Source organism: Rhamphochromis longiceps, linkage group LG11, assembly GCF_057381845.1.
Source record: "Rhamphochromis longiceps isolate RC_006_pf linkage group LG11, R_longiceps_female_GT1.1, whole genome shotgun sequence".
In the NCBI taxonomy this organism is placed as follows: domain Eukaryota; kingdom Metazoa; phylum Chordata; class Actinopteri; order Cichliformes; family Cichlidae; genus Rhamphochromis; species Rhamphochromis longiceps.
Window position 1 is genome coordinate 16,661,573 of NC_140567.1, and position 25,750 is coordinate 16,687,322.

The 25,750-nt window shown below is 40.6% G+C and overlaps 3 protein-coding genes and 1 pseudogene across 6 annotated transcripts in view; 1 reads left to right on the plus strand and 3 right to left on the minus strand.

Moving 5' to 3' along the window:
- Window positions 1-2,297: 2,297 nt before the first annotated feature.
- Window positions 2,298-2,792, minus strand: LOC146658794 (hepcidin-like). The gene is made up of 3 exons (XM_085421771.1): window positions 2,706-2,792; window positions 2,530-2,607; window positions 2,298-2,393 (listed from the first exon to the last, which is right to left on the minus strand). Exons 1-3 carry the CDS (start codon window positions 2,790-2,792, stop codon window positions 2,298-2,300), a joined length of 261 nt encoding a protein of 86 aa, XP_085277897.1.
- A 1,224-nt stretch (window positions 2,793-4,016) lies between these two features.
- Window positions 4,017-4,560, minus strand: LOC146658795 (hepcidin-like; annotated as a pseudogene).
- Window positions 4,561-5,050: 490 nt separating this feature from the next.
- LOC146658796 (hepcidin-like) lies at window positions 5,051-10,763 on the plus strand. Of its 2 annotated transcripts, none has more exons than XM_085421773.1 (3): window positions 5,051-5,137; window positions 9,784-9,861; window positions 10,662-10,763. In XM_085421773.1, exons 1-3 carry the CDS (start codon window positions 5,051-5,053, stop codon window positions 10,761-10,763), a joined length of 267 nt encoding a protein of 88 aa, XP_085277899.1. The 2 variants fall into 2 exon arrangements, with proteins under 2 accessions (XP_085277899.1, XP_085277900.1); XM_085421774.1 differs by lacking the exons at window positions 9,784-9,861; window positions 10,662-10,763 and adding exons at window positions 5,236-5,313; window positions 5,451-5,546.
- Window positions 10,764-16,813: 6,050 nt separating this feature from the next.
- The window catches only part of rspo2 (R-spondin 2), a 59,678-nt gene continuing 50,741 nt past the window's right edge, over window positions 16,814-25,750 (minus strand). For all 3 annotated transcript variants that reach the window (XM_085422514.1, XM_085422513.1, XM_085422516.1), the window contains one exon: window positions 16,814-18,331. In XM_085422514.1, the coding sequence (XP_085278640.1) occupies window positions 18,216-18,331 (116 nt within the window). In that variant the 3' untranslated portion in view covers window positions 16,814-18,215. The remainder of the gene's footprint in view (window positions 18,332-25,750) is intronic.

Consider the following 25,750-nt stretch of genomic DNA (forward strand, 5'->3'; position numbering starts at 1 on the left):
TTTTTGTGATAACTTTAGGCTACGTCCACACGTACACGGGCACTTTTGTAAACGGAAATTTTCCTTTTTCGTTTAAAAAAAATCCCGTCCACATGTGCAGTTTTGAAAAAATATCTCCTTCCACATGTAAACCCTAAAAACAAAGTCAGGAATATGCCAAATCCTAACCGTGTAGAAATGTTGGCCAATCAGAAGTCTAGAAGCCTGGGAGGAAAACCTCACAAAACCTTACATACTATACTTCTGAAAGGTTTTTGTCTTTTTCTGGAAAGGCAGCTAATGTTGTGTTACTTTCAAGTGCCTTCATCATTTCAAATGTTAATAGCTAAAGACAGCATTTTGGCTGGTATAGACTCACAACTTTGGAATGGACAAAATGCATATAGCATACATGAATGTAAATTTTTTAAATTACATTTATTGCAAACCGACGTCAGGATTTGTGTTGTGAGAGCGTCTGTGTTGAATGATGCTCACTCTGATGCCTCTGTCTTTCTAAATGGAGGGACAGTAACTGCGTGTGTTTGTGTAAGCGTGTAAAAACTGCAGATACTAAGATTAACAGCAGAGCTTCTGTCACTCTAAGATATGATTAAGAACATTTTCTAATTTATGTATAATTTGTCAAATATTACAACAGCTGACAAATAGTTAAGTCTTCATTTGTTTTCCTGAATAATAGAGCCACATCATCCTCTCTATGATGTAAAATATAGTCTAGACTTGCACAATGTAAAGTACAGAAATACTGTCCTGGCAGGCAGGAAAATCAGGCTTTATATTTAAGTAAATGATCTTAAGTCTATAAAATGAAATTTGAACTTACTTTAGTTCTTGGTAAGTTACAGAGCAGTTAATCCTCAGGGAAATGTAGAAATTTCACTAAATAGTCGTCTTCCTTCATACGGTTGCAGTGTCTCTTCAGTTGTGTTTTCATATGCTGATGTTTTCATTCAAAACATGTTTAAATGCTGCGATGCCATTCTAGCATCATAGACTGCGGAATGTACATAGATTATTTTTACATCAAGTTGTATGCACAGATTTTGATATCTTTTATATGGAGACAAAAAATACTTAAGACAGAAGTGAATCTTAAAAACTAAAGCAGTCAATGTGTGTTTTTTTTTTTATTCTAATAGTTACTGTAAAGTTCTACTCTAAGAGATTCATCTTGGCCTTTATGCAGGGTTAAAGCTCAATAATGAGGACACACACAAAATATAATACATTTCTTTATGATTGTTAGGCAAAAACAAAGAGAACCCAAAGCTATCAAAACATATATCCACAGTCTTATTCTTGCTCTGCTCCCTAATTTTCCCCTGGAGGCATCACTATGGCAACAAAACAACATGCATTAAATGACGTTCCAAACAACAACAACCAAACTGTTTTCAGTGCTTAATATTTAACATGTCTTCATTATAAACTGTATTTGTGCAAATCAGTGAGGTTGATGTGCACAAGCTGGGATTCAGACTTCGGAGGGTTAATCCAAAAATTAGGTTTACATTGTTGTTCATGACAGTGCAGATTTCTGACGTTTTGTGTGCTTTAAGCATTTAACAATTTGATTATTTTCTAACAAAAAACAGTGTGAAACTCAAGTTACACTTGTGTTTGTAAATGAACTGCCCCATGTCGTGTAGCTTTCTGGATTTTATACTTATTGGGCTACATCTTTATTTATTACACAGGCTATACAGTACATAACATCAAAACTCACATGTTTTATCTAACTAAAGTGTTTAATTATGTGGGCTACAGACAATAATCAAGTTATGGACTCTATTTATATGAAAAATGTATATATTTACTGCATTTGAATCATTTTAACCATATGTAACCAACTGCGTATGTGTTTGAAATAAAAATAGAATATTTTGGAGAGTCTCCCCTCAAAGTCAGAACACTTTGGTGTTTGGTTAAATTGTGATTTTGAATCAGTTACAGGGGTTACTGTGATCATGAATGCTTTTCTCTCTATGTGTTAACACTGTCCAGGATATACCCTGCCTGTAGCCCTATGGCAGCTTTGATGGATGAATTGATGGATGGACGGTGCATAGCAGTCAGTTTTACAAATGTAACAAAGGAAAATACGACATTTAAAATGACAACAAAAATCCACATTATATCTACATGACCATAAAGTTTATTGTGATAAACTGTGCAATACAAGCACGTGGTTGAGGCAGTAACTGAGGACACAATGTTACTAAAACAGTAGAATCTCACACATTAACTGTGACATACAGTTTGTTAATGCTGAGTGGTTGTTGGAGCAGGAATCCTCAGAACCTGCAGCAAACTCCACAGATACCGGGGGTGCAGCAGCCACAGCAAAAGCGACACTTGATGCCACGCTTGTGTCTGCTGTTATACAGCGTCTGTAGGAAACACAAGAGACATGAGCACAGAGTTCATCTGCAGCAGCATCACTGCTCTTTATTTTCACCTGCTCTAACAAACACTTTCATTTAGCTGAAGTAATTTGGCCACCTTCACTCAGTTAGTGTTACTTACCTTCCATGAGTCCACTGATGCCTCCTCATGTGCTGCTGCTGGATAGTCCATGCTCATTGGCTCCTCCAGCTCCTGCTCCTGTTAATGAATTGAGTGCAGTAGAAACCACATTGTAGCACTGAAACAAACATTTGCAGCTTGTAAGCTAATACACTTGGTTAAAGTCAAGTTCTTACTTCAGTGACTGGGACAGCAGAGCTCTGCTGAACACAAATGAATGTGAGCACGACGGCCACTGCAACTGCAACACTGAACGTCTTCATCTTAGGAAGCTTTGAGAGGCTCAAGTTCGACTCTTTCTCCTGGTCCGGATGATTGTTGTGAGCTGAGTCCTTCTGTCTGATGGTTAATGTGTGCAGAAGTGCTGATATTTATACTGATTTGGGCCCCTGCTGCCTTGTCACTCACAGCTCTTACTCTACCTGATTTCAGGAACATTGCAAAACTCCATATTTTCCTGTGCTATGAAATTGTAGGAATGGAAAATTCCTGAGGAAGGAGAAAATCTGTACTTTTCTCAGTCGGCATGAACTTTGACCTTCGGATGTTTAACTATATGGGTTTTCCCTGTCCTATTGATGCAAGCCTGTTCCCGACAGTAGTTTCTGTACTTAATGATGTCACAAGACTTTAAACTTAACTATAACATAGATCATAGGTGTCAAACTCTGGCCCGCGGGATATTATCTGAAACAGCATTACACAGTGTTACACCTACTTTACTTTACTTGGTTTAACTTTCAAATAACCAATGAACCAGTCCATCAGCTCAAAGCTATTGTACATTACTGCATTTTTGTCATAATTAGTGGTAAAATTGATTGATGATGAGATGCTCCCTACAAATATGGGAAAATTCCACCAGATGTAAAACTCACTGTGGTTCTGTCCTCCTATTCAAAAATATTGTCGTCTTGAGTAACATATCTATAGAAATCTGAATAATGCTGTGAGTGTAAAACCTTAGCTTTTCATGAAAATGGTGAAATAATGAAAAAATGGTGAAAAACTTCATGAAACAACATCAGTTTAGAAAAACACCAAAGGATGTCTTCATGATGACTTAATTAAAGAGCACTAGTAATAATTGTTTTGACAGTTTTTGACAGTTTTGGACAGTTACTGTAAAGCTGCTCACTTTACTTTTGCTATCAATGGCTTGGCTCTATTAACAGGTTGTACCACATACGACATGGGCAAGAGTATGAGGCAACAACTCTTAACTGACATCAGCACAAAAACTGTACATCAGGAGCTTCATGTCACTGGTTTCCATTAATGTTTAATTCTTGTCAGACAGAAACAGAAACAGACAGCACATGTTGTAGTATAGTGACTCTGAACTTTTTAATATAATAACATACTGTAGTTCCAAATGCTTGGTACACTGTTCACTGATACAGCAGGATGACCAGATGAAGAAACACTGTCAGACTTTAACAAATGCTAAGCAGTCAAATCATTTCATGTATAACAGTCTATACTTAGTGGTTGATGTGAGAATCGCAGGTAGATATTCTCAGAATCTGCAGCACAATCCACAGACACCAGCATTGCAGCAGCCGCAGCAAAAGCGACACTTCATGCCACGCTTCTGTCTGTGGTACGGCATCTGTGTGAAAGAGGAGAAGAGCAGAGAGTTTATCTTCAGCTGCAAGTCACTTCATTGTTTCTAATTTTATGAAAAGTTGTGAGTGCACAGTTTATTTTAAACATCTCCCTGCATTTGAGAGATCTCACAATTACTGTCTTCATTCATTTATTGAAGTAAACTCACCACCCATGAGTCAGCTGATACCTCCTGATGTTCAGCAGCTGGACTGTCAGTGCTCACAGCCTCTTGTAGCTCTTGCAGTTCTCGTATCTGTAGAGAAAGAAAACAGATCTTAGCATCTTCACAACAAATTCATGCAGAAGAAGCACATTACATGAATTTAACACAGTATGTAACCTCAGCAAATGTGGCAGAGCTCTGCTGAATGCACACATGAGTGCAACGGCCACTGCAACTGCAACGCTGAACGTCTCCATCTTCAGGAGGTTTGAGTGGTTTAAGGTGGTCAGATCCTTTGACTCTCTCGTTGACTCTTGTCAGCTCCTTCGTGATGGTTGACTGAGGGAAACGGTGCTGGTATTTATACTCATTTGCTCCACTGCTGCCTCGTCACTTAGAGTACAGAAACTACTGTCGGGAACAGGCTTGCATCAATAGGACAGGGAAAACCCATATAGTTAAACATCCGAAGGTCAAAGTTCATGCCGACTGAGAAAAGTACAGATTTTCTCCTTCCTCAGGAATTTTCCATTCCTACAATTTCATAGCACAGGAAAATATGGAGTTTTGCAATGTTCCTGAAATCAGGTAGAGTAAGAGCTGTGAGTGACAAGGCAGCAGGGGCCCAAATCAGTATAAATATCAGCACTTCTGCACACATTAACCATCAGACAGAAGGACTCAGCTCACAACAATCATCCGGACCAGGAGAAAGAGTCGAACTTGAGCCTCTCAAAGCTTCCTAAGATGAAGACGTTCAGTGTTGCAGTTGCAGTGGCCGTCGTGCTCACATTCATTTGTGTTCAGCAGAGCTCTGCTGTCCCAGTCACTGAAGTAAGAACTTGACTTTAACCAAGTGTATTAGCTTACAAGCTGCAAATGTTTGTTTCAGTGCTACAATGTGGTTTCTACTGCACTCAATTCATTAACAGGAGCAGGAGCTGGAGGAGCCAATGAGCATGGACTATCCAGCAGCAGCACATGAGGAGGCATCAGTGGACTCATGGAAGGTAAGTAACACTAACTGAGTGAAGGTGGCCAAATTACTTCAGCTAAATGAAAGTGTTTTTTTAGAGCAGGTGAAAATAAAGAGCAGTGATGCTGCTGCAGATGAACTCTGTGCTCATGTCTCTGGTGTTTCCCACAGAAGTTGTATAACACCATACACAGGCCTGGCATCAAGTGTCGCTTTTGCTGTGGCTGCTGCACCCCCGGTATCTGTGGAGTTTGCTGCAGGTTCTGAGGATTCCTGCTCCCACAACCACTCAATATTAACTTATGAAGCTTTAAAATAGTCAGTTTTAACTGTGTTCATAGGATGAAACATTTTGATTTGGTAAGGTTGTATTTTCTATGTCTTCAATGATGTGACTGTATCAACATATTTAATCACATGTGTGTACTCATTAATCAAGTCTGTCAAATAATAACATTAAACGGTACTTCAGAATAATTCTTTTGCTCTGAAAAACAGATTTTATTACACTGCAGCCGATAAAGAGCAGCTTTAAGTTCAACAGTAGTTAGACTAAACGTGAAGTAGAACATTACTTCACGTTACATTTTTACATGGATGGCCTATAACTTGAAGTCATTATAAGATAAGATAAGATAAGATAAGATAAGATAAGATAAGATAAGATAAGATAAGATAAGATAAGATAAGATAAGATAGAACTTTATTAATCCCTCGGGTGGGTTCCTCTGGGAAATTCGACTTCCAAAAAAAGCACAGCAACGACCGAAGTTACAGTTACAGAACTGTTATATATATATATATACACACACACACACACACACACACACACACACACACACACACACACACACACACACACACACACACACACACACACACACACACACACACACACATATAAATACAGAGACAAATATAAATAAAATATACAAAGGGGATAAATAGAATAAATAGGAATAAAAAATAAAAATACAAGTGAATTGCACATTTCAAGTATTGAGTCTATTGCACTGTTGACTATTTACAAAAAGTATTGCACAAGGTATTGTACAGTGAGGTGCAGAGGCACTACAGCTTAGTTGTTCCCTCCTTTGTCCTCCTGTTTCTCCTCCCTCTCCCCTCCAGAGAGGAGTTAAACAGTCTGATGGCGTGTGGGACAAAGGAGTTTTTAAGTCTGTTAGTTCTTGTCTTGGGGAGAAGCAACCTGTCACTGAACAGACTCTTCTGATTGTTTATGGCCGTGTGCAGAGGATGCCCAGCATTGTCCATAATGTCCATCAGTTTCTTTAATGTCCTTTTCTCTGCCACTGTCACCAGAGTGTCCAGCTTCATGCCGACCACAGAGCTAGCTCTCCTGATCAGTTTCTCCAGCCTGGATGAGTCCCTCTTTGCTGTGCTGCTCCCCCAGCACACCACAGCATAGAAAAGTACTCCAGCAACCACTGACTGGTAAAACATCCTCAGGAGCTTCCTGCAGATGTTAAAAGACCTCAGCCTCCTGAGGAAGTACAGTCGGCTTTGGGCTTTTTTATACAGGTGCTCTGTGTTGCATGACCAGTCCAGTTTATTGTCCACCCACAGCCCGAGGTACTTGTACTTGTTGACCACCTCCACCTCCTCCCCCTCTATCTGAACTGGCAGTGGACCTTCTCTGGACCTCCCGAAGTCCACAACCAGTTCCTTAGTCTTTGAGGTGTTGAGTTGCAGGTGGTTTGTGTGACTCCATGCGACAAAGTTCCTCACCAGACTTCTGTACTCCTCTTCCTGATCATCCCAGATACACCCCATGATGGCCGTGTCATCTGCAAACTTCTGAATATGGCATAATTCAGAGTTGTAGCAGAAGTCAGAGGTGTACAGGGTGAAGAGAAGAGGGGACAGCACAGTTCCCTGTGGTGCTCCTGTGCTGCTGACCACTGTGTCAGACGTGATGTCCTTCAGCCTGACGTACTGTGGTCTGTCGGTGAGGTAGTCGGAGATCCAAGCGACCAGGCAGGGGTCCACCTCCATCCTGTTCAGTTTTTCCTGAAGCATACAGGGCCGGATGGTATTAAAGGCACTGGAAAAGTCAAGAAACAGGATCCTGACCGTGCCTTTTCCCCCATCCAGGTGTGAGTGGGCTCTGTGTAGGAGGTACAGGATGGCATCCTCCACTCCGACACCCACCTTGTATGCAAACTGTAGTGGGTCCTGGGCATGTTGTACCTGTGGTCGGAGGAGGTTGAGGAAGAGCCGCTCTAGAGTCTTCATAAGATGTGACGTCAGTGCCACCGGTCGGAAGTCATTCAGCTCATTGGGCCGGTTCTTTTTGGGGACCGGGACGATGCAGGATGTCTTCCATAGGGCGGGCATTATGTGGCACTACATAACATTTTATATAAATATAACATAGACAGTTCAATCGTTACTCAGTAGTACTTCTCACTGTATAAGGACCCAATGGTATATGACAGCAAATGTGCTATGAAGTGTTGATTCATCCACTTTATGCAGCTATAACTACATTTATATAGATGGCAACAGCTGAAAGCAGTAACCAGCTAAACTGGTTCCTGCCAAGTCTGTATTTGTGCGTCAGCACTTTAGACTTTAGCCTCTCCATGCTTGGGACCTTATATTTATGGCATTGTTGTTTGGGTTTTTTGATTTAGAAGTTAATTTGTAAATTTAACATGGAAGTCTATGGGGACTGGCTTGTTTTTCAAGCAGAAAAATAGTACCAGCTAGTGGTTTTTGGCACTAACATCTTAGCTTTATTTTTTAGCCCTGGAGTTTGTTTGTTTTTTGTCAAACATTTATATAGACTCATTATGGACATAAATTGAATTTATATATTTATATACACAGGCTCTAATATATCAATAAATTCAAGCTTTTGCAACTAATTCTTGTTTTAAGGATATTTTCTGTACAATCATTCCACCCTGGAAAAACAACAGTTCAAAGAAAGCATTAAAAGCCCAAAGTTACCACGACATTCATGCCCATGATGAGTGCATGTAAACTTTAGACCACATCTTAATTTCCCGTACAGATCTTTTGATCTGATGATGGATTAGACTTTCTCGTTTTGTTTCCATTTGTTGTTCTTAACAAGTTGGTTAACAATTCACAGTGTAGGTTTGGCTGTTATGTAGCTGATCATTTTCAGTGATCATTTATTGGTGTGAAGTGTTCAAACTAAACTTGATCACATTAAGTAATGCATAGGAGGGAGAAGAGGGGGACTACTTTTATCAGGACTTAGAGGAAAAAGGTAAACAAATCCCAGCTGTGTGATCTCCATTAATGACAACACTGCAAGAAGCTCTTGTTTTTCTGCACAGGTACTTTAACACTGCACTCATTACTCCAGTGCTGAAAGCATTACTCCTCAGGGGCTGGAATCTTTTTAAAAATAATGAAATCATCCATCAATTCATCAATATATTCGAGGTGGATTTGTAGCTGCAGTGGTCCTTACAGCTACTATAAATGAGACCAAAAAATGAAGTAATTATTCCTTATAGTCCTAAAAAAACAGTTAAAAAGGCAGAATGTATTCCTACAGAGCCAATAATCCTACTGTTGTTGTTGACACAGATGTGCTCATTAAGCTAAAGCTAACAGGTCAGCGAGGTCACGGTACGTGAGACAGAGTGGAGATAAGGGATTTTGGTTATTGCACAAGATGTTTAGTAAAATTCAAAAGACCCTTTCAACCTTTATCAGAGTAAACACAACGTGCACTCCTGTCATTATTGATTTTGGTATTTCCCTACAATTTATTTCCTTGAACAGATTTACATTATTAAAGTGGTTGTAATAGAGTGACAAAATTTAAAGATAAGCCGTTTGCTCTGTGTTTAAGTTGACAGTTACATGACATTTGATACTGATCCATTTGAAACCCACTCAGTCTAGCATCTTCTTATAAGAAAGTTCCAAGCACTGGACACGTTGATTTGAAATAATAATTAGTGTATTAGTAGCATAGTGCAGAATATAGGTGACAAACTGTGTGCTGTATTAAACTGTTGCACTCATGAAAATTCAATACTATGGCTGAATTAAGGAATTAAGATTATTGAACAAATACTGTTCGCACCAGTGCAAAATACTTAACATTTTGTTGTTTGGGAATTTCCTATTACAACACCCAGCATCATTTAAGTAGTGTTGCAAGTCTTTCCCAAGAAGGAATAAAGTACTGCCAGTGACAAGGTAACACTGTATAAATAACAGCATGATCAGCAAACAGAGCCATTATGCTCAAAAGCGCTGATAGCAGAAATGAAAAATTCAACCTCTTTGACAAGTTAAACTGCTGAAAATGAAAACATTCGCGTCTGCAGTCATCTTGGCTGTCGCACTAACTATTTACATTGAGGGGAACGCTGCCTTCCCATTCACAACCGTGAGTAGCCTGCTTGATGTAAATTAAGATTTATTCCTTTTTATTCAATGCTCATCAGCTCTGTGTGTTTTACTGTGTTTCTGAATGTATGCAACTAATCAACAGGTAGAAGACATGGAGGAAGAAAAGAGCACTGATGATCCTGCTGCAATGCAAGAAGAGACGTCAGTAGAAACATGGATGGTATGCTGAGTTGATCAAATACTTAAAATAAGTCATGAAGCTTGAGTTCATTCAATTTCTAGTCTACAGTGTTTTCAAGTAGCACTTCAAAATACAGCCGACAACCCATCCTGTAATTTTACAGGGCAATTTTTTTATATTTAGGGTGCATTTTCAGTACCCAAAAAATACTTCAAAGAAGCAGAACAAAGCAGTAGCAAACTGAAGTTTTAAAGGATAAAAAGACAAAGAAAATATACGTCAAGTGTATTTGAGGAATTAATAACTGAGATATTTTAGAGGAAAGGACAAACGGTGTTGCCCAATCTTACATTGCAATTTTAGGGGAGAGGGCTGTATTACTGTATCATTACCCCAACCACCCTATATTACACTGCAATTACTCATTATTTTGGTGTCCACATTGTTGCTAGAAATATGTGCCAGTAAACATTGGATTTAAAGCCACTCACACTACATAAAAACACAGTAGAATTTCGGCTTCTTCTTTCCTTTAAAACCTCTAGTTGTCACAGCCTTGACGTACTGTACCCACACCAGTATCTGGGGAAAATTAAACTCTAGGTCAGGAAAATTCAATTCAATTCAGTTTATATAATGACATATCACAGCAACTGTCACCTCAAGATGGTTTATATTGTAAGGTAAAGACGATACAATAAGACAGAGAAAACCCAAACAATCAAACAACACTCTGTGAGAAATCACTTGGCAACAGTGGGAAGCAAAACTCCCTTTTAACAGGAAGAAACCTCTTTGATGTATTTATTGTTCAGACGTATTTCAATTTTTTTTCACAGATGCCGTTTGACATCGGGGAGAATCGCAACACTAGCCCCGTCAGATGCCATCATTGCTGTGACTGCTGCCTGTTCAGTGGCTGTGGCATATGTTGCCAGTGAGGCTCAGATTTGAGTAGCTTCCATCAAAAGCAGCTTTACTTTCTCATCTTCAGCTAAAAAAACATGATGTATGTATTTATCCATGCTGTATTTACTATTATGTACAATAAACAACTGTGATGATCAGAAAGAGGGAGTGTCTAGGGACAAACAACAGAGGCGGCTATATTTTCCGAGGGTGGTCTGCTGTCCAAGTGCAAACCAGGCTCAGCTCTGCAGTGGTTCACTTATTATCCAGTACAGAACATGGAGGTATGGCATCCAGCCATGGTGGTGTGCATGCTATTGTGTAACTTTCAGCATGGCTGGATCGTGCCTCACTATTATAATGACCACAAAGGTCAAATAAATGATGCGGTGTTAAACCGGTGTAGAAATAATTAGGGAACACACAGACGCAGGCAGTCTATCTGACAGAGTTGTGAATGGATGGAACAATATGCAAAGAAGTCAACAGATTGCAAGTGACATGCAGAACAATGGCAAACCCTGTGGTTGCTGTTTAAGCCTGTGTGATTACAATTTAATTACCCCCAATACACACAGAAGTGCAGATACACAAAGAAAAACACACACATTCGCTTACACGCATGCACAGACTACCAGTCTGGAGCCTGGTAGACTCCTGCTCTGATCCCACCCTCATTCAGCCTTGCAGGGGGCTGAGAGGCATGCCAGGCTTGCCTCACGTCCAGACGGATGCCCGTTGTACGCCCCCATACCGACAAAGCTGCTGCCAAACCACACAAGGAGATAGTAAATGAGTGCACAGAGCTCTGTTCAGCTTCCTTACACACACAGAGACACGCACACACACCATGTGGTTTATTTTATCTGACTCATACCCACATACACATATGAGGCACAGTGCAGGCAGGTAGCAATTAGGGCCCTGTTCATCGGTAAATGCAGTACACTACGTCTATAAATCTTTTAAACTAGTGATATTTAAGTGTGTAAACTAAACTTCTCGGGTGGTAAGATGAGGAAATCACACAGTGCTGCTTTTTGTTGGTGATTTGATTTGCAGGGGAAGGCGTTTAGCCAGAAAAATAATAATAATCATACAAAAGAAAGCCACTTTAGATCTTTAAGACAAACACAACTGGAACAAAGAGCTTTATGTAGCACATAATTACTGGGCTACAAACTCTTGACCTGATGGCAGCACTTGCTGAAATGTCTGGAAATAAACATGGGCATCAGAATTCAAAGGGGATGCCAGCCCATCTGATAGTAAATGTAATTTACAAATAGTCAGTAACTGTTATTTGAAGGTTATTGACCTGCCCGTGAGTCAGAAAGCTCCGCTTTCTGTGTCTGCACTGTCTTGTGTCTGCATCATTCAGTCTGCTGTTGCACTGTTTTTGCAATTTTTGCACACTTGCACTTTATGTAGTCCTGTAGCATGATCTTGGAGGAACGCTGTCTCGTTTCAGACTCTTAACTGACAAATCAGTTATCACTTTCTCCAGTTAATCACTTAAACCAGCAAAGAGCAGAGTGTCAGCCACTGACTCCACTGCAGGTCACGCTCGACAGCAAAGGCACGCACACACGCACGCTCAATCTGGGCTGGAAATGTCTGCGATGAGGTCAAGACCTCCCCTATAGCTGAGTTGATTAAACACGTTTCTACAACCCACACACTGCCCAATAAAATTTGCTGTGCTGAAGATGATGACTGTGCTGCCCTCACTGGGGGCATCACTGGCTCCAGTCTTCCCAAAGAGCCCAGCCCAGGGACTTACCCTCAACACCCTGCTTCAGCGGCTCCACTTCCACCTACTCACCACGGGCCTTAAGGGAGCAATCAACCTGGCTTCTTATTAGAAGGATAACAACCATTTGCACGTGTGTGTATATGTATGAATGAATATTCCTTCCACAGACCCTCCAAGTGGAGCCAAAGGTTGCTTCTGAAGCATGCTACTGCATAATCCATCCCTGAATCAAGGAGGGGTTGGGGATAAACATTCCTGGACAATGAGAGCCTGCTTTACCCCCTGCTGTATTCATACCCACTTAAAATCTGCTTACCCACAATGCAATACCTGGCTTAAGCGAATAGCCCCCCAGGAAGGAATGCAGTGCCACTACAGAACAACATATCCCTACACGTAGAAGCCACTAGTGTCAGCTATGGCTCACATAAAGCCCCTCTGGGCTCTGACTGAGTACATTATATCCCATTCAACTGGTCTTAATATACTTTAATAAGACCTGTTTTTGATTAATTCTCCCTTGAAACCAGTAGTAACGCAGCTACTAGGCAGTGGGCACATATAAAAATTGAATGAATGGAGCAGGGCTGCCAGAGAGTCAGAAGAGGGAAAATAGGAATCCTTGTGGATTTGTCCTCACCAGCTGGCTCTTGAGTCCAATATAATGGTTGTGCCCATGGCTCTCAAAGCACCAGTTAGAGGAAATGTTTGCCCAGCCTGTAATGCGTTTAAGGTGTGCAGTATGATTCATTTCAGGTCATAAAGCCCTTGCGTGTCACATCCTGAGTGGTATGAGCGAGTTGCTCTGCCTATGACTGAGCAGGGACAATGGCTTTGTGTTGCATTTGAATCCCAGTGAAAAAGAAACAGCTAGGTATTCCAGAAGAACGCGGGGTTGAATCGGCCAGGAAAAACAATAGTTACGGCACCCTTAGGAATCGCCACGCTGGGTAGGTATAGAAATGCCTGTCTGCTCCATGTAATGGATGGTGATAAAAATGTCCCATGTTCACTTCTGCACCTGCTGCAATGAAGCTCAACTGAAACACTACCAGCGCAAGTGACTCATAAATATCCCCATCTGTCATCCAGAAATTTAAACAAAAATATATGTGTGTCAAAGCATGGCAATATTAATGCACAAGGTGAGCATTATGACAAAGGGCCTACGTTTCCTGTCCCGCAGGTGAGGCCGACATAACGGGGCTACACGACTGCGATCATCCACGCAGGCTTAACTGGTGCACCGCTACTCCAACTTTGAATCTTTTTACAGTTTCCCATTTTGAATGTTTCTGCTGCAAAGCAAATGACTGTCACAGACAATTAGCTTTTATTGAAGACTGTATTTATTCTAGGGATTAACGTGTTCCCTAGCAACTCCAAATGAAGCGAGTTCCTGCTTTGAGAGTTGACTTTGGATTGCATTGTTGCAATTAGGAGCGAGTTTAGTAATAAAAGTCACCCATTAATGCCACCATTTCGCAGCCTTGTACACATCATGATGTCTAACATATGGCAAACTTGTTCAAAATATTAAGATCTGCTTGTCCTTTGACACCAGTATGTTCCTACTCAGTGCTGTTTCAGCCCGTGCCAAACACCATGGCTAACCCACCAGAAGATTAATGATTCCAGATTTCCGTCAACTCGCAGGGCAAAGCGATGGCTCATTATACAGTTATTAAAAACAGCAAATTATTGCAACATTTATTATCCAGGGCAATCTTATTTGCCCCACCAATGTCATAACTTCCACTTCTGCCATGCACATTGGAACAAATGTGTCACATATGCCACAACTGCTTACTCGCATTAAGCTGCAGCATGTTTAATATAGGGCAGAGGTCTCAGCACCCCTCCTGTTATCCTCCTACTGTCTTGTGAGCTCCATACATGGCCGACAGCAGATACGCTTAAACGCCATCCCAACCTGCTTTAAAAGCACTGATCTATCCGAATTCAAGCCCACTGGGTCATTTCCTGTTAGTGGTTTCACTTGTTGTGCCTTTGAAGCAGGCTTTAATAATAGGACCCAACAGAACTAATGAAAATGCTCTCTGTCAGATTAAAAGGGAGCTTCAGTCTCAGCCACCTAACCGCATTCAGCACAAACATTAAAAAAAATGCGCACAAAGGAAGGCATACACACACTCACACACTTTACAGAAGTGGTTTGCACAGGGAGGACCATTCCTTCTGATGTGTGCATGACTGTTAACCTCCTCAACAATACTGAGAATTGCAGCAATGTCCTTTTTCTCACAGTCACAGAAAAACAAATGAGTGGAAAGGGACAGACCGATATTAAAGAATAACTATAAGAGTTTGATCGCATCGCATCAAATGTGCGATGTGATTCTTTGTACTTTCTTTTTTCCACTGTGGATGCTGCAATGTGTGCTTTAGTGGTGGTCTTGTGCTTAATGAATCCACTTCAGTGGAGTTCCTCTCCGTAAGCTGTAAGGTTTAATCCCCAAGTCTGGAGTAGTGATAGTCTGGCCCGGGAGATGACATCTGTGAATCGTTCATTAACTTGGAACCAGCAGCAGATGTCTTTAAAAACAACTTACTCAACCTCTATGACATGTTTAATTCCTTTCAAAAATTTATTTCATTTTTGCTTTGTTTCATTTATTCATTGGCCCAACTGGTTGTTTATGGGCTCCCTTTTGCCATCTTTAAATACATTTTTTAGAAAGTAAAATTTTACGACAGCTCTAGATGGAGGCCTAAAACTACTTAATACTACTTGTCTGTCAAATAAAGGCTTGCATCTGGGTAAGTTTGTTAGCTAGAGTTAAAGTTAGCTACCTTTAGACGTGCATTAAATTACATATAAGGTATTAAAGGCCATGGGTTGGCCATTGATGTTATTCCCCCCAAAATTTGGCTGCTTCCAAAAGCCCAAATAACAAGACAGAAAATGTGGATTTTTTAAAAAAAAAAACTAAAGGAAAGATCTCAATGGGAAAAAAATCATGCTAGAAATCTATACTGATACGGACTGGGTAATGTCTTTGGAACAAAAGGATGCCACACTGTTTGCTTGAAATGAAAATAATCAAACTACAAAGTGCAGATTTGAAAGTCGCTCTTAAAATCAGAGTGAAAAAATGATGAGGCAGGCTAGTCCATTATACTGGAATTTCACTGCAGCAGCTCACTAGTTTGTATGGCTCCCTAATGTTCTTGTACACATGCTTGACAACATCAGGGCATGCTCCTAATGTAACGACAGGTTCCTGGAGATCTACTGCCAGATCTGGAACAGGCTCAGTGAGTCCTATCAGTGACCTGGCAGCACCTGATCTGGATCCTCTTTGTGAACTTAACATGCTAGCCAAAAATGATTTCTTTGCTATAGCCATACAGGGCTTATTTAAACAATTCTGACATTTTGTATTGCGTTTGATTAAATGTTTCTATTCTCATTGTTCTAATGTCATGGTAACTAAAATAACCAAACGTGTTAGCTATTCTTTTGACTTGATAACCTTTTACTACATGTTGGTTTTGCGGCTCCACTGTTAAGCTTTGAAAAGCCTCCTGGGTAAAGTCTGCCGTGTCACTTGGAACACCTGTGAAAGATGTTCAGGCACTTAAAGCTGCATATTTGGCCTTAAGATAGACATGGAGCCCATAAACTGAGGGGTATTTCAACACTGACAGGCTCCCTGTGGAAATATCATTTGTGATTTCAGGGGAGGTTAAGCAGAGCAGGAAGACTGTGGTCTCTTTCTCCCAGGATGATATATGTATGTGACACAGCGCGATTCATCTGCTACTGGGCATCCATAAGCTGTCTGGCAGATTTGAATTTTTTTTTCTTTCCTTCATTTTTTGGGATGGTGATTACGCAGCGTGGACCTCGGGTTAAATTAGCCATGACTTGCATTAGAACATGCTCTCTTCACCCATATACCAGATAGATTTAGCATAAAGCTAAATTTCTCTGTGATTATTTAATGTTTTGAAGATCACAGAAGTAAGTGCGACGTGCATCACTTAAGTTGGTGATCGATTGTGTGTCGCATGACAAAAGACACAGCCAAACGCAAGTTGTTAGGAAATTATAGTGTAATGCTGGAGATGGATGAGCCACCAATGACATCCGCTGGTTTTGTAGCTTTCACGAGGCTACGTCATAGTGAATTACAAACCCTTAACGGTGCTGTCATGCCGTTAAGGCCTAGTGGACCATATCCAATCCTTTGGCTGGAGATACCACTTGTCTCATGCAGTATGACATGACGGATTTCACAAATGTTTTTGAAATCACTCAATGGTACTCGGAAAAAAAAGACAAGAAAACTACAGTTTCAGAGTTTAGCCACATATATTATAGCCACAGACAATAATGAAAGGCTTCATCATACAGTCACATGAAATGTTTTTTAATAAAACACAACGTACACATATGCAGTCCTATGACCATACATTTGCTGGATCCTAATCAATAAACCTAGAATATGTCAAAGCATAGTTTTATTAGTCTTGTTTTTTTTTTTCTTCTTTAAAACATCAAAATCAGTAGATGAGGTCAAATGAAAGGAATACAACACCTGCGTGACAGACGAGAAAGCGTTTCCACGTGTTAAAGATATGCACTGTTATAAGGAACGCAAAGAATATTTCAGCATATAAGAGTAACAGTATGAGGCAAAAATTCTCACTGAACCAAAAAAAAGTACAAAACAGAATTAATAAATAAATCAAATATATACCATATAAATGAAATAGCTATATGGTGGCTATGTTTATTATTTGTTTTTAATCATTTTAATCTGTAGCTTGTATTACAACCTTTTTTTCTCTAAAACATTTAGAACGATAAACGAGTCAATACTGAAAATACAGTAATAAGCTTTCAATATTAGATCAACTATGTACACGAGTCTGTTGCCATGCTAGTTGAACAACTAAATTTATTCTTTTCTTCTTCTTCTTTTTTAGTTTTTTAACCACACTATACAGTTAGAGCATAAAGCGGTCTGAACGTAAACAGTTTGTGCTGAGAATAAAATACTTTGCAACTATGCATGGTAATTTCTTTTAATATTACTCTCAAAAATGTACATAACATAAAGGCCACAATGGGAACACTTGTCTCCATGAATAAGGAAGGTAAGGATAGCGTTGACATAAATATAGGGAACAAAAAAATAGTCTCTCTCTCAGGTCAAGATGCCATTTTCTTGTCCATCAGCATCATTTTGCTTCCTCGAGCATATTTTTAAATCTCTCCCGAACAGTTTATGTCGCCAACTCCCTCACAACCTCACCGTCCCCTTCCTGGCTCCTCCGCCTCCGCGGTACCTCTGGTGGCTCCTCCGTCTTCCGTCACCCCAGACGTTGAATGACATGGTTAATGACGATGAAATGAGTTCGGTAATGTCAACTGTAAAGATCCACAAGGTAACAAGGCTGGGAGAACAGAGTCACCTGGCTGGTCACTGCAGCTCGGGGAGAATTAGCAGGAGGCAGAGGCATGAAAGCATGTGTTTGGTGTGGTTGTGGTTTAGTGTTGTACTTATATCACACATTATATGCTGTATATTGTTGGACTGGCAGATTTATGAGTCCTGGTTGGCAGGGCGAAGGTGGGATAGGGCTGGGCAGCAGGACGGGAGGTGGCGGGGTTCGTGATAGTCGTCAGTCAGAATATAGGTGCAGCAGCGGCTAGCAGCTTTGCGTTGGTTCTTTGTTCACTGGGTAGTTTCAGTCCTCACTGGCTGGAGCGTTTAGAGGCCAAGTGGTCACTGTGCTGGTTCTGAGCTCGAAACCGCAGCCTCTGCTTGTTCTTCTTCTTTGGCTCTTTGGATCGATGCTTTCCTGAACCACCTGAGCAGAAACAAGAGAGAGAAAAGATTTTTCATTTTAATCATTACCGTCAGGTGTGAGATTCTCTGAGTGAGAGCGATTTTGTATTTTACACTGCCTCATGTCAAACTCGTTCTCTTCTTTAGCCTAAGGTTGGCAGGTCATTTCAGTTAATTTTATTATTATTAACCTCCGGCTCTCTTCCACAATGTGTATTTTCTCTCGTGTTTGCTGACAATTGGCTTGTGAGGGCCTTAAAAAGGTACGTATGTGAACTTTTGCCAAAGCCTGCATTATGTAAAAAGTGAGTCCTACGTTAGGAAACATCACAAATGAGGTCTTAGCTTGCTCCAGCCCTCAGAACTGAACCCCAATTTTAAACAAACGTCTGTACAGCCCAACACTTCACTGTCACTGCAATAGAGAGCAGCAATAAGTATGGGAAGTTGCATAACTCTTTTCCAAGTTGGAAAGGTCCCCCAGCCCAAGGTTAATCCATCCCAGGTTTCACTGGGATGGGCAAAGCATGCTGGGAACTGACTTCCTGCTCTCATGGAAGCGTGTGTGGTGAAGGATCTGCACCCAAGGCTCTCTGTGACAGAGAAAACTGGCTACTGAACCACAAGGCAACCAATCTGGCTGCCAAGGCCACAAATAAGATAACGAGGTGTGTGTGCAAGATGTATGTGTGCAGAGGGAGGAGAGGGGAGGCGGGTGAGTGTGAGGGAATTTAGGGGGAAAGAAAATCTAATGGGGGGAAAAGTGGAGTAAGGCTTGGATGATGAGAAAGATATCTGGATCCTGATCTAGAACACAAAGAAACAAGCCACGCTCTGGTTCGCTGACATGGGAAACACAGGAGGAAAGTGCTACAGAAAAACAAGTCTCATATGGTGGCCTTCACCGCTTCGACATCTTATTACAGCAGTTGTTTAAGCTTTTGTCTTGAAAGGAAGGTAACGGTGTGTAAAATGTGGCCCCATCTCTAATTGCCTTCTCATACTGTATGTGCTGGTGTTGCGTTGGCCCTTCAACGCACCCATACAAAAGACTGTTTTCCCGTTCTCAGGGCTGCTCTCTGAGGTAGATTTGAAAATATTCACTCATTTAAGCTGACACGCATGAGAAAGCAAGATATTGCTCTAGTAACAGGGTTTCCCAATGAATAATACAGATGCATGCAAACATCAAACCATCTCTGAGTTATTTCCTGCAATTAATCTAATCTTGTTATTTTCAGTCACTTTGCCAATCTGAAACATGGCAATAAAGTTTCTTGCACACAGCTCCTAGTTAACATCACCCTTTGAAAACAACTTTCACATCTCTTCCATCAAACTCTCATGCCCTTCAATTGAAAATATTGCCAGGGGACTTTGTACACTTGCTTAGCTGATTCTACTCTAGATTTTCTGCGTGACTTAATGTAGAATAATATTAAAGTAAGTCTGGAGCTCAAAGGCATTTGGCCTATAGGTTCATTTTCCTAATTGCTCTTTAAAGAGGTAATTTTCATTCAAAACAGTGTTGCTAGGTGCCTGATAAACATGGCTTTCAGTGCAATCAAGTCAGGATAAATTACATTTGACAGCAATAAAGTACACGGTGCTGCATTAAACTCTCGTGGGCCATTCCTTGGACGCAAGGCTGCATTTAAACTGAAAAAGCCTGCATTTACAGCAATTGCTTAAAACAAATAAATATGTGAGAGTTAAGTTAAAAGGCTCTTTTCCTGGCTAGTTCAGGACTGGGCAGGGGATCTGTAATCCAAAGAGTTTTACGCTCACAAAACACACACACTGAAACAAACTCAGCAGCTGCACAAGCAGGCTGACTTATAGAAAATCAAAACAAAAGTTCACAAATTAATAGTTACGCTAATTAATTACAACCTGAAATGCCTGATTAGTACCTCTTCTACATCATGCACTGCTACTATCACATATTTTATTGAGCAAACTTGAATTTTTTTATTGTTTTAAATGATTGTGAAGAGAATGAAAATTAAAATTTTTAGTGACAACAAAACTGAGCTACAATCAAAGGCAAAACAGAACCTGCAGTGTAATTCTACATGTAATGCCTAAAGCTAGTTTTCTTAGCATTATTTTTTCTGCTCGCTGTGCCCCTGACCACATTTTCACTTGCGCTTCTCTTGAGTGCTTATTGTTGCCTGGTTACAAAAAAACATCGCCTGCCCAGTTTTTCTTCTCCTCCTGCTTGATTTTGATTAGTTAGTGTGAACACTGGCATTGTTCTGAAAGTTTAAGTGTTGAGGCCAACTGAGTAAAGACAGTAAACACACACACAGACAGACAGACACTGATTGCATTTATTTCCCACAAAGAAACAGCTAACTAGCTAAACAATGGGAATGGTAGATACGGCGCTAAATAGGGCTAAAGCTAAGTTTGCTTATTACATTCCTGTTGCAAATTAGGAATTTGCCATCCTTAATATCATTATAAATTTTTACATGGTATAAAAAATGTCATATCACAATACCAATGATATTAGCAACACCATGCATTTACATTCCCAAGCTGGCACAACAGCACAAGCCCAGACATGTCTGACAGCGAGAGCCACATGTCAGTCTAGGGAGGAAAAGGGAGGTACTCCAATAAAGCTTTGCAAAATATGCAAGAAAACTGTTCTCGCTAAAGGAGGAAACAACAAATTGTTTTGCCACTTGAGGCACGCCATCAAGTACAACCACGCAGTAAAGGCAAGAGAGCTGGAGATATGCCACCCAGAAGTAAACAACTGGACCCCATATGACATGATGGAAATTACTGACTCGGTTACACGGTGGTAAAGGCAGGCTTTGAGCAAATGGTTAAAAAACCCGGCCCAGGTTACAGCATCCCAGATAGGAAATATTTTTTTAATTTCGATTTATTACGTGACATTGTGGCAGGTTCCTGAAGAGCTCCATTATTAGATCATTTCAGTCCCTGCTATTGTAAACTAAAGAGTTAAACAGTTGTGTTACAATTTTACTTAAAATTTACACAGAAAACACTATCTAGGCTACTTTACTGTGTCACTGGATATAATGCCGTGTCAGTATGGCTGCATTGCTAATGCTGGCACCTTGTTGCAATATGTTCAGACTTTGAATTAAATAGTCTATCATCAATGACAGTAGCTCGCAAAGGATGAAAAGAAAAGAAGGAAAAGAAGGATGGAAAATTCAATCCATTTTGTTTGCACTAATAAATGCTGCTACCTATAAGCTCCAATCACTGATATAATCACCAGTTGCACACTTCCAATATAACTTTGGATGAATTGACATTCACTGTGCGTTTATACACCACTGTGCACTGAATAATTAGTTATTATTAATCTGAATGCTTATTTAATAGAACTTATTCTTTATGGTTGGTAACCTTTGCATTCAAAGTCTCAAAACAGTGCCTCCATCGTTAGCACCCTCTTGCAACGTTGTTTCAAAAGCTTTTTTTCCTGTTCAGTCTTTTGGTGTGTGGCTGTGGCAAGTTGATGACAGCCATCAACAATGAGTACAAGCAAAATCATCATCCTCCATATGGAACACAGGAAGTAAAATAAACATGGGGGCCTTCACAGCAGAAACCAAATACACTGCCTTCTAGCCTGTTCCCTAGCTTTGGTACCCAAAAAACTTTACTTTAGCATTTGCATGAATCCTGACTCTGTCCACTGGCTCCTTGTTGTTTTTATTATTAATTGAAAGGCTCTCCTCTCACTTTCTTTGTTTTCAATATTTTACCTGTCTGTGTTCCCATGTTTTCATCCCAAATGTTTCTTTTGGGGGTTTTTTGGTTTTTATCTAGCAGATATTGACAAGTTCAGACTTTTCCAAGCCACTAGTGACTCCTTCCAATCATACTCCTTCACATCAACATTACCAGTACATTTCAAAGCTAAGCTCACGCCCCCAAGCTAACTGATAGTGCTTCATAAACACACCTCAACAGAAAATTAGGACCATATTTCATAATCCAGTCTCAACGCTGACAGCTAGAGGGCAACCACTCCCCACATAAGCCCCTTCCCCCCTGCATCTGGTGCGGTCCCAGTGTGATGTTTTATCATATCTACCCTATGAACTCCCATTTAGCCTTTCCTCAGGGTACAGTGCACACTGAGCTTTCATCATCTCATATTTACGACCGATGTAATCACTTAAGCTGATTACTAGGGTTCACAGAGGAAACAGTTTAATTTGCATCAATTGCTTTCAAAACCAAAACCAAATTCATAAATCTTACAGCATGTAAAGATAATTTTCTCTTGGAAGGCACAGTGGCCTTCAAATCATTCTCCGTCTTTGTTTTGCATTGAAACTGGCACAGCAAGGATCAAATCAAAAGAACACGACTTTTATAAGAAAATTATCTCCATTTAAAAAAAAATAAAAAATTCTCTTTCCATTCTGGCTGCATTTACTATCAGCAGAGCAAAACCGCAACTTCACCAATGTTTGGTTCTCCTCCATAGATACAGTCTTCTTTGCCAACTTGACGTTCGCATTCGGGTTTGAACTGAAAAGTGAATCAAACAAACAAACAAAGCTCTCAAGAGCAAATCAAAATGTTTTTGCATTTCGGAATCAGAAGCAGAGCCTGCGGTGGGATTGTTATTTACCGCTGTCAAAAGTGACCTTTGTGGAATTCTTTTGTGTATCAGTCAGCGTGCGAGCACATGTGCGAATGATGTGCGGCATATGCCCTGTACGCTTGCGAGTCCATGATCGTGAGCTTCTATATCACCTTTGTGAGCTTGAGAAATACTTTGTGTCATTTCCAATTTTTTCAGCTGCCAAACCAATGAGCAAAGAGATATTAAACCTCTCCACAAGCACCGTAGAGGACATTCCTCAATAACCTCTTAAAGCCATTGAGGATCTGCTACTTTTTCTTTTTCTTCCCTATCCTTGCTGTTTCCCCTCTCCATGTCCCCGACTTTCTATTTGAGGCTCTCAGTATGGTACAGCTCCAACTAAGAGTTAAGTGCTATTAGACGTATCATATTATTAGGATCACACTCCAGAATAATATCTTCTTGCGGAATGGCAATATGACTACTTGTCCAACTGATGCACTGAAAGATAATCAGTCAAATCCATATCCAAGGGGAAGGGGGCCAAAGCCAAAGCTCCCTTCATCTATGTCAAAGCCAATATCTTTGTTTTGGAAAGGGGAAGCAAATTGAAGAACATGTATAAGTTTACATGAGAGAAATCAGACTTTTGTTTACTTTTGTCACCATAAAGAGATTTTCCCGTTAAAGTAAAAAAAAACCAAAAAACTACTTTTTCACTGTTTGCTCACGCGTTATTGTGAGGCTACTGCTATCTTACCCTATCGTCACAGAGGCCGCAACCTCCTAAAAAGAAGCAACACACCAACCAATGGGCAGGCCAAGTGATTTCATCCACTCACGGCTCCGGCAGCAGTGCAGGAATCAAAGGCCTAATCTTATCTCCTTTGCTTTGCGGTTTGAGAACAAAAATCGATGGCTGACCTCGAGAAGGCATTAAGACATACGGTAAATGGGATCCTACGCTGCTGAAAACTTGCCCCTGCTCTTCTGTTACCCCATCCTTTCACTCGACACAGACGGTCAATTAATAAGTTTCGAAAAACATGGAATAGGGACTGGGGGCAGAACAAAGAAGAAAAACAACAACAAAACAACAACAAAAACATTCAAACAGTTTTGAAGAAGATTCAATGGGACTCAAGGAAGGTAAAGCCGGAATTTTTGGCGGCTCGTCTTTTTCATAAACAGGCCAAAGCGGAGGCCATTATTTGTGAGGGAAGGAGAGAACTACTGGCGCCAGTGAGATTTGATTTCAGTGGAAGAAATTGGATTAGCAGCCATTAAGGGCCTCCTCACACATACATTTATAATGCTGTGAAGGGGAAAGGATCTGCAGCCAGCCAGTACTCACACACCGACAACTCCTCTGTCTGGGAAAAGGTTACGGACTGACACTGCCCTATATTGCCGCTGAACTCAGTTTGCAGTTGATTTATAGGTGGGACATAGCCATGTGACCTCAGCTGACCCGTGGTTCATTAAGGCGTGGGCCTGATAGGTAAGCCAAAACTTTTAATGGCGCTTTGTGCTGTTTGTGTCCGCCTGTGGGGGAAACGCTGCAGAAGGGTGATTTGACATTGGAAAACAAGGAGAGCGTGCTACAGGATGAAATTATGTATAAAAAGAGGCCACAGTTTGTAACAGATACAGATGCGAAAGGAGAAAAAGCTCCAGTATTTGAAGTACTGTGGCAGAGACACAGAAGTCAGATAGTAGGAAAAAATAAATCAGCCCCTTGACAGAGAGGACAATCATTTACAAGATGCTCATCTTGCCAGCCAACTGACAAAAGGCCCTCTGCACAGCGTCACTTAGCCCTAACAAGGTTATTCTGGATCACACTCTTTCATTCACTTTCGTTCCGTCCTCCTTCCCTTTCACCCCATGCTCTGCTTACTATCACCACGCTGCTGGCAGAGAATGATTTAAAACATACGCATTCCGATTTAAAAAGCTAATGTTGGGATTAGGTCGCTCATTATTTTCTCATCTATGACCACGGCAGAGGATAAGCGCAGAGATTTTAAAAAGCAGGTTAGCTCTCTGCTCTGCTCTTTGATGCCTTATTTCACTGACAGTAAGTTAAAGCGAAAACCGGACTCGGAGATTAGCGTCTCTAAGCAGAGAAGTCCTGGCAAAATATGCATGACTGACACGGTGATTAATGCGCCCGATGGTCAGCACAGACAGTTTTGTTTTTCCCCCTTGGGAGATGAACGATAACACCAGCAAGATGCAGCCGCAACCTGCACAGGTCGGCTACAGAAGCAATGAAGTTCTCCTCCATCAGTCTACTCAGGGTTCAAAGTCATGCTCAACTTTGCCCAATACACTAACTGTTCCCCCGGGTTACGACTGCTGCTGGCTCGAGCACTCACAAACAAGTTATTAACAAGAGACCTTGACAGATGCTTAAATTAGACTATCTTCCAAAGAAACTCCAAAGTCAAATCTTGCCTTCCAGAGATCTTTCTTCACATTTACTCACTTAAAACATTCCAAAATGTTGGAAAGTCAGGAATTAGTTCTTCCTGCTGTACAAGAAAGCACACAGTGGATCGATTCCTTAGGCCAGATTTGAAAGTTGGAAAATTGGAGCACGTATCATTTCCCACGTTTCTGAGATACAGTTTACTGGCACAACATAACATGATAATCCTAGAGCTAAGGTAACTACTCAGGACAGAGAAATAACATGCCAATGAATATAATAGGAGCCAGCGTACAGTATATGCCCATATGAAATTTATCTTAAAAGATGTTTAGCTAATCATAGTAAAGTATGACTTTTCTAACTATTGTTTACGATGGAGGCTAATTACATTAGTTTACCAATTCATAAACAAA

Bases quoted from the DNA above. Each gene is read 5' to 3' on its own strand.
- LOC146658794 (XM_085421771.1), bottom strand. From the start codon at position 2,792: ATGAAGACGTTCAGTGTTGCAGTTGCAGTGGCCGTCGTGCTCACATTC. The intron at 2,608-2,705 runs GTAAGAACTTGA...ATTCATTAACAG, and splicing joins CTGCTGTCCCAGTCACTGAA to GAGCAGGAGCTGGAGGAGCC. The intron at 2,394-2,529 runs GTAAGTAACACT...TGTTTCCTACAG, and splicing joins CATCAGTGGACTCATGGAAG to ACGCTGTATAACAGCAGACA.
- LOC146658796 (XM_085421773.1), top strand. From the start codon at position 5,051: ATGAAGACGTTCAGTGTTGCAGTTGCAGTGGCCGTCGTGCTCACATTC. The intron at 5,138-9,783 runs GTAAGAACTTGA...ACTAATCAACAG, and splicing joins CTGCTGTCCCAGTCACTGAA to GTAGAAGACATGGAGGAAGA. The intron at 9,862-10,661 runs GTATGCTGAGTT...TTTTTTTCACAG, and splicing joins CGTCAGTAGAAACATGGATG to ATGCCGTTTGACATCGGGGA.